The sequence below is a fragment of the Oncorhynchus gorbuscha genome, unplaced genomic scaffold, assembly GCF_021184085.1.
Source record: "Oncorhynchus gorbuscha isolate QuinsamMale2020 ecotype Even-year unplaced genomic scaffold, OgorEven_v1.0 Un_scaffold_656, whole genome shotgun sequence".
NCBI lineage: Eukaryota > Metazoa > Chordata > Actinopteri > Salmoniformes > Salmonidae > Oncorhynchus > Oncorhynchus gorbuscha.
Genome location: NW_025745755.1, coordinates 308,258 through 320,717, shown reverse-complemented (window position 1 = coordinate 320,717; position 12,460 = coordinate 308,258). Strand labels below are relative to the sequence as shown.

At 41.1% G+C, this 12,460-nt stretch overlaps 1 protein-coding gene across 1 annotated transcript; it reads left to right on the top strand.

The window, feature by feature from the left end:
* The first annotated feature begins 2,208 nt into the window (after positions 1-2,208).
* On the top strand, positions 2,209-4,584 carry LOC124019709 (arg8-vasotocin receptor-like). Its single transcript, XM_046335118.1, has 2 exons — positions 2,209-3,064; positions 3,478-4,584. Exons 1-2 carry the CDS (start codon positions 2,209-2,211, stop codon positions 3,555-3,557), a joined length of 936 nt encoding a protein of 311 aa, XP_046191074.1. The 3' UTR covers positions 3,558-4,584.
* The last annotated feature ends 7,876 nt before the right edge of the window (positions 4,585-12,460 follow it).

The window sequence follows — 12,460 nt, the reverse complement described above, 5'->3', positions numbered from 1 at the left end:
GCATGACAGGTGGCATGACAGGTGGCATGATGGGTGGCATGACGGGTGGCATGGCGGATGGCATGGATGGGTGGCATGGACGGGTGGCATGACGGGTGGCATAGATGGGTGGCATGATGGGTGGCATGACGGGTGGCATGACGGGTGGCATAGATGGGTGGCATGGACGGGTGGCATGCTGGGTGGCATGATGGGTGGCATGATGGGTAGCATGGACTGCATAATAGATGTATAGTAGGAAAATACTATTATGTAGTACTTAACAGCACCATAAACAGTGTCGATGTGTCCTCACACTGAAGGAGAACATGCTTTTATTCTAGCATGATGAGGTGTGAGTCCCAAATGGCATCCTATTCCCTATATAGTGCAGTACGTTTTTCCAGGGCCCATAGGGTCTAAAGCAGTGCACTATGTAGGGAATGGGGTGCCATTTGGGACACAGTCATGGTGTGGAGAGGTTGTGGATAATGAATAACACCACTCAGCACACTGTAACACTCAGAAGCGAAGGATCTGCAAGCTTCTAGACACAAATCTCAGCTTCAATACATCCTGTCAGATATGTGCCTCCCTGCTGATAAGTACTGTACAAATGACCTTTTCTTCACGACTGTCACAAAGGACCTGGGTGAAACAGGACAGAGAGAAGTGCTCTCACAGAGCCCAGAGTAACGGTATAAACACATAATTTCACAATATGACATTTACCACAGTCTGCATCTATAGAAATTCATTTTCTCCAGGAATATGAAGTGACCAGTCAATACAGATGTTGACTTGATGCTTCTAAATCAACATGGGTCATGTTGATACATGGATGCTGAGGGGAAATGCTTCTAAATCAACATGGGTCATGTTGATACATGGATGCTGAGGAGAAATGCTTCTAAATCAACATGGGTCATGTTGATACATGGATGCTGAGGGGAAATGCTTCTAAATCAACATGGGTCATGTTGATACATGAAGGCTGAGGGGAAATGCTTCTAAATCAACATGGGTCATGTTGATACATGAAGGCTGAGGGGAAATGCTTCTAAATCAACATGGGTCATGTTGATACATGGATGCTGAGGGGAAATGCTTCTAAATCAACATGGGTCATGTTGATACATGGATGCTGAGGGAAATGCTTCTAAATCAACATGGGTCATGTTGATACATGGATGCTGAGGGGAAATGCTTCTAAATCAACATGGGTCATGTTGATACATGGATGCTGAGGGGAAATGCTTCTAAATCAACATGGGTCATGTTGATACATGGATGCTGAGGGGAAATGCTTCTAAATCAACATGGGTCATGTTGATACATGGATGCTGAGGGAAATGCTTCTAAATCAACATGGGTCATGTTGATACATGGATGCTGAGGGAAATGCTTCTAAATCAACATGGGTCATGTTGATACATGGATGCTGATGGGGAAACACCAATGTTCTTTTACATTACATTGTAAAGGATACAAGTCCTTATACCTGACTTTTATCAATCATATTCAACATGGATTCAATTGGAAAGAGTCTAGTTTAGGGGTGGATGTCCTCTGTTCCTTTTGTATTCTGTGGAAGAAAGGCTTTTCATTAGGCCCATGTGGCTGATGGTCACAAAGTACTGGTCTTTGTCTACAATTAATATTGACAGAAAATGGAAATTAGGGACATTGAAGGAAATGAATGTGCACTCACGTGTGAAGCCAGGGGAGGTGTTCATATTGAACATGTAGCCTAGATGTTCATTACACTCTGGGAATGCGCACTGCGCACCTACCTATACAGCACATTCTGATTTCACCCGTGCATCCAGAGCCATATTTAAACAGGCCTCCAGCTCTGGTGCACCTGTCGTTGCTGCCCATCTTTTCTTGGACGGTGATGGCCCGTACAAAATGTCATAGACAGACGACGCTTGCAGGGTTACCCAACCACATAGCGCCGGGCGGCGGGCGGCCAAACGGACGTTTCTTGAAGGTATGTAGCTATCAATGGAGCAGCAAATTCAGGGCGAGTCGTCAGTCGTCAGGGCGAGTCGTCAGGCAAATACGATGCTGCTACCAGCTAAAGCACTTGTTGTTGCCGCGCAGAGCTACTGCGCATGATAGGCGAGAGATAGTGGCCGAATTGCCAATAGGAAAGTATTGCACCTAATTTTCTGAACATAATTAACAATGGAAAAAAATGGTAACCAAAAAATCTTTTGAGGGACAATGAGTTTACAACTCAATTATAGTGGCAATGGCAGTTCGGAGCGGGAGGACGCGGGAGGAACTGATGAAACAGGTGAACACGACTTTGCGCTTATAAAAGCTGGGGTTTTGGGATTGATTTTTGTCTTAGCCACATGTGGGAATTTGTGCCTTCTGCATGCACTTTGGAGGAAGCGCAAGATGAATACAAGGACCCAACTGTTCCTTCTGCACCTGTGTTTTGCGGACCTAGTGGTCGCTTTCTTCCAAGTCCTACCGCAGCTCTGCATGGAGATTACGCACCGGTTCCGAGGCTCAGATTTCGTCTGTAGGTCGGTGAAATATCTTCAGGTGGTTGGGATGTTCGCCTCCACATACATGATAGTGGCCATGACCATAGATCGGTACCATGCGGTCTGCAAACCCATGGTGTCGTTCTTGAAGGGTTCTTTTAAGAGGTACGTCGCCATAGGCGCAGCGTGGCTGATCTCTCTGGCTTTCAGCACTCCGCAACTCTTCATCTTCTCTCTCCAAGAACTAGAAGAGAACCTGTATGATTGTTGGGCGACATTTATCGAACCTTGGGGTTCTAAGATATACATCAGCTGGATTACTTTATCAGTGTTTGTTCTCCCGGTTATCATCTTGCTGTACTGCCAGATTAAAATATGCACGGGGATATACTTTAACATGAAGAGAAAGGCGCTCCAGGCTTCCACGAGCGACAGGCGCACGGGCACCAAAGGGGTCTCGAGCGCGATGTTGAAGACGGTCAAAATGACATTCGTCATCATTATGGTCTACTCGATATGCTGGAGCCCCTTCTTTGTGGTCCAGTTGTGGTCTGCATGGAGTCCCAGTACAGCGCCCACAAATGGTAAATTCGATTGTATTTGTGTACCTGCTTGTCATTTTACTACATGGTTAGGAGCACAGGTATCTAGAAGCCACAGGTATCTAGAAGCCACAGGTATCTAGAAGCCACAGGTATCTAGAAGCCACAGGTATCTAGTTTAATCACACTGATTGGCCTCCAGTTCCATTGATTTGCATGACCTTTCCCATTCTTTCTGTGGAAACCTGTAGTGCTATTTTTATCATGCCCTTCTCTCTCTCTCTCTCTCTCTCTCTCTCTCTCTCTCTCTCTCTCTCTCTCTCTCTCTCTCTCTCTCTCTCTCTCTCTCTCTCTCTCTCTCTCTCTCTCTCTCTCTCTCTCTCTCTCTCTCTCTCTCTCTCTCTCTGTGTCTCTCTCTCTCTCTCTCTCTCTCTCTCTCTCTCTCTCTCTCTCAGGTCCATTATTTGTCATCATCATGCTGCTTGCCAGTCTAAACAGCTGTACCAACCCCTGGATCTATCTTTACTACAGTTAGGAGACACTATGTTGGACTAGCTCTGGCCCAGGGCACTACTTTCAGCTTCACAGAAGGCTCAGCATCAGCAAGCCACACATAACACCATGGACCAGAGCTATTGATGGACCATGTGGGCAATATGGAAACTCCTCCCACTCTACTGCTTCACCTTGTACTTTAGACACATGTATATATTTGTAAATATCCTCGTTGATTCAACATCAATATTGGTATGTCAAGCCAACCATTTTAGCTCTCAGCAGTAAGCAAATGTAATGTATATTCTGTCAAGCTAATATTCTATAAGAGGTGCAGGAACTGGAGCAGTAGAACATTTGAGGTGGCAGGACTCAGTTCCAGTGAGATCCTGTCCTAATCAATCACTGATTATCTGGGATGAGTTCCTGTCCTAATCAATCACTGATTATCTGGGATGAGATCCTGTCCTAATCAATCACTGACTATCTGGGATGAAATCCTGTCCTAATCAATCACTGATTATCTGGGATGAGATCCTGTCCTAATCAATCACTGACTATCTGGGATGAGCTGCTGTCCTAATCAAGCACTGATTATCTGGGATGAGATCCTGTCCTAATCAATCACTGATTATCTGGGATGAGATCCTGTCCTAATCAATCACTGATTATCTGGGATGAGATCCTGTCCTAATCAATCACTGATTATCTGGGATGAGCTGCTGTCCTAATCAATCACTGATTATCTGGGATGAATTCCTGTCCTAATCAATCACTGATTGTCTGGGATGACTGGCCACCAGAAAAACTATTGTGAGGAAGGATATGGGCATCGGTGAACAACGAATGGTTGCTTTGTGAGTATAATGTATATTCTTATCCCGATCTGGTCCATACATTTATTGATGTGTTTGAGCTCTGACATGTCTTTACATAGATATCTGTATGTTCTCTGTTTTGTGCAATGCAACAATAAAACACGTCTGTACATGATTTGAATAATTCACTGTGTTTCATGTTGAACATTACTCTGCTGTTGTGTTGATTGCAGCTGCCTTCTCGGCCAGGCCTCCCGTGAGACTCTGTGTCTCAACTGGCTTTTCCTGGTTAAATAAAGGTGAAATAAAAAGTTCCACGGGGAAGTGAAATAATTCAGTGGTTTCTGGGAAAGCACACTATCAAAGGAATAACTCCAATGACAGACATATGCTTGGGCTCTTTCCCTTCTAGCTTCAAACAAAATGGTACCGTGTGGTAAACATTTCAAAGAAATTAAGACCATTGTTACATTCAACAATGGTCCTATGGTTTTCTTTTGAAAATACTTTTCCAATAGCAGACTCTCAGAGCTGATTTTCTTCCAGCCAAGTGATTATGACACATGCAGGCAGGGTTGGGGAGTATCTGATTACATGTAATCTGATGACCATCAGTTACGGTACAGGCAAGAATATTGTAATCAGATTACAGATGCTGTTGAAATACTAGATGATTACATCTTCCATTACTTTTAAATTCAAAAAGGATGTTTGCAGGAAAAAATACATAATGACACCTTTCTGTTTCCTCAATGACATTCAATTGTAAAAATATGCAAGTTAAAGTTTGTTCAACCTGAGCAAGTCTGACCGCCAATCAGAGAGCACTATGATGACACACCAAATGATGACCACCAATCAGATAGCACTATGATGACACACCAAATGATGACCACCAATCAGAGAGCACTATGATGACACACCAAATGATGACCACCAATCAGAGACTACTATGATGACACACCAAATGATGACCACCAATCAGAGACTACTATGATGACACACCAAATGATGACCACCAATCAGATAGCACTATGATGACACACCAAATGATGACCACCAATCAGAGACACTATGATGACACACCAAATGATGACCACCAATCAGATAGCACTATGATGACACACCAAATGATGACCACCAATCAGAGAGCACTATGATGACACACCAAATGATGACCACCAATCAGATAGCACTATGATGACACACCAAATGATGACCACCAATCAGATAGCACTATGATGACACACCAAATGATGACCACCAATCAGAGAGCACTATGATGACACACCAAATGATGACCACCAATCAGAGACTACTATGATGACACACCAAATGATGACCACCAATCAGAGACTACTATGATGACACACCAAATGATGACCACCAATCAGAGACTACTATGATGACACACATTTGATGGATCTATTTTGTTTTCTTCTAATGCCTCTTAAAAGGGAAAATAATCAATTACATTACTGAGTTTGGGCAATCCAGACACACATTTGAGTTTGGGCAATCCAGAGTTACATTACTGAGTTTGGGCAATCCAGAGTTACATTACTGAGTTTGGGCAATCCAGAGTTACATTACTGAGTTTGGGCAATCCAGAGTTACATTACTGAGTTTGGGCAATCCAGAGTTACATTACTGAGTTTGGGCAATCCAGAGTTACATTACTGAGTTTGGGCAATCCAGAGTTACATTACTGAGTTTGGGCAATCCAGAGTTACATTACTGAGTTTGGGCAATCCAGAGTTACATTACTGAGTTTGGGCAATCCAGAGTTACATTACTGAGTTTGGGCAATCCAGAGTTACATTACTGAGTTTGGGCAATCCAGAGTTACATTACTGAGTTTGGGCAATCCAGAATTACATTACTGAGTTTGGGCAATCCATTACTGAGTTTACATTACTGAGTTTGGGCAATCCAGAGTTACATTACTGAGTTTGGGCAATCCAGAGTTACATTACTGAGTTTGGGCAATCCAGAGTTACATTACTGAGTTTGGGCAATCCAGAGTTACATTACTGAGTTTGGGCAATCCAGAGTTACATTACTGAGTTTGGGCAATCCAGAGTTACATTACTGAGTTTGGGCAATCCAGAGTTACATTACTGAGTTTGGGCAATCCAGAGTTACATTACTGAGTTTGGGCAATCCAGAGTTACATTACTGAGTTTGGGCAATCCAGAGTTACATTACTGAGTTTGGGCAATCCAGAGTTACATTACTGAGTTTGGGCAATCCAGAGTTACATTACTGAGTTAGGGCAATCCAGAGTTACATTACTGAGTTTGGGCAATCCAGAGTTACATTACTGAGTTTGGGCAATCCAGAGTTACATTACTGAGTTTGGGCAATCCAGAGTTACATTACTGATTACAATTTTGGACAGACAACTAATAACTGTAGCGGATTACATATAGAAAGTAACCTACCCGACCCTTCATGCTATTGACAGTTTGGTAACACTTTATATTAAGGTCCCTTAATAAACAATATATAAACCGTTTGTAAAGAGATTACTTACCACTTATTCATCATTATTCCTACATTTTTATATGTCATTAAGAAATCTCTAAATAGTCATTTAACGCATTTATAAACGTTATTTTAAATAATTTATTAACGATTTATGAGATTATTCATAAATTGTTTCATCATAGTATGTTAACAATTTGTAAATTATCAATCATCTACAACTAATGTACTTATTTGTCAACATAAGTTTATTGATAATGTATTTGTTACTTGGTTGATTAATGGTTTGACTCAACATGTATTTACATATTTATAAATGTATTTATATACAGTATGTCATGAATGGTATATTTATTCATTGTTAATGAGTACATTTATAAATGGGAGAACATTTACATACTAATACCTCAGTTGATGATTAATTTAAATCCTTATAAACCATTTACTAATTATTAATAAACTATTTTGCAGCCCCTAATCTAATGTTGTGAGTCCATTGAGTTGCTTTAGCATTAGCTAGCCTAGCATGCTGACGAAAAATGCAGTTTAATGAAAAACGAGCAGTATTTAAATCTTCTCAGTTTTGTGGCTTGGATAATGGGATAATTAGGAGTACAAGCAACACCTTCTATTCACGGATGGTCATACGTTTTTCAAGTCAAAACCCTCATCCGTCCCGGAGGTGAAAACATATTGGACAGTTATGATTTGAAGGCAGACTGAACTTCAAGTTGAGTCTTGGCTAACTAAACACAGTAACATAGAGTACCAGTCTAAAGTCTAGACACACCTACTCATTCAAGAGTTTTTCCTTCATTTTTACTATTTTCTACATTGGAGAATAATAGTGAAGACATAAAAACTATGAAATAACACATATGTAGTAACCAGAAAAGTGTTAAAACAAATCAAAATATAATTTATACTTGAGCTTCTTCAAAGTAGCCACCCTTTGCCTTGATGACAGCTCTGCACACTCTTGGCCTTCTCTCAACCAGCTTCATGAGGTAGTCTTTTGACTGCTACTGTATGTAAACTCCTACTGTATATAAACTGCTACTGTATATAAACTGCTACTGTATGTAAACTGCTACTGTATATAAACTGCTACTGTATATAAACTGCTACTGTATGTAAACTGCTACTGTATATAAACTACTACTGTATATAAACTGCTACTGTATTTAAACTGCTACTGTATATAAACTACTACTGTATATAAACTGCTACTGTATGTAAACTGCTACTGTATGTAAATACATTGATAAAAATGTATATAAATGGTGAGTCAAACCATTAATCAACCATTAACAAATGCCTTATAACTAATCTTATGAGTTGACAATAACTCCTTTATAACAATGTCGTTATGATTGCTCCTGGCTGTGGGTTTCTTCATTGTCACTTACTGTGAATTTCAGACTGCCTGAATAACAGACCATGAAATGACAAACACAAGACGATCTATTCTCTTCCCAAACGTTTATCCATCTTGTAAACATTCAGACAATAGAACAAAGGACTTGATTGCAAATTGCCTGTGAGGAAGAGAAATGTTCATGTTCACTTTGAAAGCTATCATCATACTTCAGCAAGTGTGTGGTACATGGCCAATATACCACGGCTAAGGGCTGTATCCAGACACTGTGTTGCGTTGCGCTTCAGAACAGCCCTTAGCCGTGGTATATTGGTCATATACCACAGCACACATGCCAATATACCACGGCTAAGGGCTGTCTCCAGGCACTCTGTGCTGCGTTGCGCTTCAGAACAGCCCTTAGCCGTGGTATATTGGTCATATACCACACCCCCTCATGCCAATATACCACGGCTAAGGGCTGTCTCCAGGCACTCTGTGTTGCGTTGCGCTTCAGAACAGCCCTTAGCCGTGGTATATTGGTCATATCTGCACACTACATTCCCCTCATGCCAATATACCACGGCTAAGGGCTGTCTCCAGGCACTCTGTGTTGCGTTGCGCTTCAGAACAGCTCTTAGCCGTGGTATATTGGTCATATACCACACCCCATCATGCCAATATACCATGGCTAAGGGCTGTCTCCAGGCACTCTGTTGCGTTGCGCTTCAGAACAGCCCTTAGCCGTGGTATATTGGTCATATACCACACCCCCTCATGCCAATATACCACGGCTAAGGGCTGTCTCCAGGCACTCTGTGTTAAGTTGCGCTTCAGAACAGCCCTTAGCCGTGGTATATTGGTCATATACCACACCCCTCATGCCAATATACCACAGCTAAGGGCTGTCTCCAGGCACTCTGTGTTAAGTTGCGCTTCAGAACAATTCTTAGCCGTGGTATATTGGTCATATACCACACCCCTCATGCCAATATACCAACAGCTAAGGGCTGTCTCCAGGCACTCTGTGTTGCGTTCTATCAAACAGCCCTTAGCCGTGGTATATTGGTCATATACCACACCTCCCCATGCCAATATAGGATATGTAGTATGGCTTGTCCAACGGGTTTCATAACCACTACCTGCATTCACATAATTACTGTACTTTGTCTTTAAGGGGGCTGCGTTTCCTACATCCATCTTTGGGCTTTGAAATGAATTCTATCCACCCATGGATTGTTGAAGGATATTACTTAGGAATGACCTATGAGTTTAGTTTAACTGTCGTACCCTTTCAGAACCCAATCGAAAAACTTGTTTTACTCCAGTATTTGTAAACAATGCAATTGTAAACAGTGTATAGCCTCAAAACATGGTTAAACATATAGTTCTCCCTCAGCTTTTTACCAAAACAGTGGTGGGGTGCTGCTTTAATATAGTTTATAAAGACCCACTGTTCCTAAGACAGGACTCCTACATGTTACTGTATGTGCTGTACTGTAGGGTTTATTATTCTACATGTTACAGTTAGATTACAGCCTGTCATTCACCTGCCTGTCATTGGTTAGATTACCTGCCTTCATAGAATTAACTGAAGCTTACTCATTACCTCACCTGTCACTCACCTGCCTTTATAGAATTAACTGAAGTTAGATTACCTCACCTGTCACTCACCTGCCTTTATAGAATTAACTGAAGTTAGATTACCTCACCTGTCATTCACCTGCCTTTATAGAATTAACTGAAGTTAGATTACCACACCTGTCACTCACCTGCCTTTATAGAATTAACTGAAGTTAGATTACCTCACCTGCCTTTATAGAATTAACTGAAGTTAGATTACCTCACCTGTCACTCACCTGCCTTTATAGAAGATTCCATTCACCTGCCTTTATAGAATTAACTGAAGTTAGATTACCTCACCTGTCACTCACCTGCCTTTATAGAATTAACTGAAGTTAGATTACCTCACCTGCCTTTATAGAATTAACTGAAGTTAGATTACCTCACCTGTCACTCACCTGCCTTTATAGAATTAACTGAAGTTAGATTATACCTGTCATTCACCTGCCTTTATAGAATTAACTGAAGTTAGATTACCTCACCTGTCACTCACCTGCCTTTATAGAATTAACTGAAGTTAGATTTCACCTGTCACCTCACCATGCCTTTATAGAATTAATGGCTTGTTAACGGGTTAGATTACCTCACCTGCCTTTATAGAATTAACTGAAGTTAGATTACCTCACCTGCCTTTATAGAATTAACTGAAGTTGATTTACCTGTCACTCACCTGATTTTATAGAATTAACTGAAGTTAGATTTCACCTGTCACTCACCTGCCTTTATAGAATTAACTGAAGTTAGATTACCTCACCTGTCACTCACCTGCCTTTGTCACTCACCTGCCTTTATAGAATTAACTGAAGTTAGATTACCTCACCTCCTCACCTGCCTTTTATAACTGAAGAGATTACCTCACCTGCCTTAACTGAAGTTAGATTACCTCACCTGCCTATAGAATTAACTGAAGTTAGATTACCTCACCTGTTACTTATAGAATTAACTGATTAACCTGTTAGAATTATTCTCACCTTTATAGAATTAACTGAAGTTAGATTACCGCGCCTGTCACTCACCTGCCTTTATAGAATTAACTGAAGTTAGATTTACCTGTCATTCACCTGCCTTTATAGAATTAACTGAAGTTAGATTACCTCACCTGTCACTCACCTGCCTTTATAGAATTAACTGAAGTTAGATTACCTCACCTGTCATTCACCTGCCTTTATAGAATTAACTGAAGTTAGATTACCACACCTGTCACTCACCTGCCTTTATAGAATTAACTGAAGTTAGATTACCTCACCTGCCTTTATAGAATTAACTGAAGTTAGATTACCTCACCTGTCACTCACCTGCCTTTATAGAATTAACTGAAGTTAGATTACCTCACCTGTCACTCACCTGCCTTTATAGAATTAACTGAAGTTAGATTACCTCACCTGCCTTTATAGAATTAACTGAAGTTAGATTACCTCACCTGTCACTCACCTGCCTTTATAGAATTAACTGAAGTTAGATTACCTCACCTGTCATTCACCTGCCTTTATAGAATTAACTGAAGTTAGATTACCTCACCTCACCTGCCTTTATAGAATTAACTGAAGTTAGATTACCTCACCTGTCACTCACCTGCCTTTATAGAATTAACTGAAGTTAGATTACCTCACCTGTCACTCACCTGCCTTTATAGAATTAACTGAAGTTAGATTACCTCACCTGCCTTTATAGAATTAACTGAAGTTAGATTACCGTGCCTGTCACTCACCTGCCTTTATAGAATTAACTGAAGTTAGATTACCTCACCTCACCTGCCTTTATAGAATTAACTGAAGTTAGATTACCTCACCTGTCACTCACCTGCCTTTATAGAATTAACTGAAGTTAGATTACCACGCCTGTCACTCACCTGCCTTTATAGAATTAACTGAAGTTAGATTACCTCACCTGTCACTCACCTGCCTTTATAGAATTAACTGAAGTTAGATTACCTCACCTGCCTTTATAGAATTAACTGAAGTTAGATTACCTCACCTGTCACTCACCTGCCTTTATAGAATTAACTGAAGTTAGATTACCACGCCTGTCACTCACCTGCCTTTATAGAATTAACTGAAGTTAGATTACCTCACCTGCCTTTATAGAATTAACTGAAGTTAGATTACCGCGCCTGTCATTCACCTGCCTTTATAGAATTAACTGAAGAACCATGTTGTTCATTTACTTGATGAACAAGCCTCAATTAGCCTTGATGGACACCTACTGAGCATTCAATACCAAATCAATTAAGAGACTTCTCTCCCAGCCAATCAGTCCCAATTACAGATGATTTCTAATGCACAATGATGGGAACACCTGTCAGTAACCACAGGCTTGTTTACTTGGCTCGTCTTGTACTGCAAACAAACACTCAATTTGGACTCTTCGTTGGCTTCTGTGGTTCAGAGTGGTTACTGTGGGGCTTTTGTGTCTCCGTGATAATTGTAGGCTAAGCTATATTAGTATGTCTTGGGAGTGGTTATGGCCACTCCTCCCCGTTGACACTGTAGTGGTTCTAAGTATGCTTGTGAGTTAGCAAGAGTGAGGGAGACAGAGAGAGAGGGAGACAGAGAGAGAGAGACAGAGACAGAGACAGAGAGAGAGAGAGAGAGAGAGAGAGAAAGAGAGACTGGAGTGGTCCTCAGACCCTTCTTTAGTCCCTCTGTGTTCAGACATGTC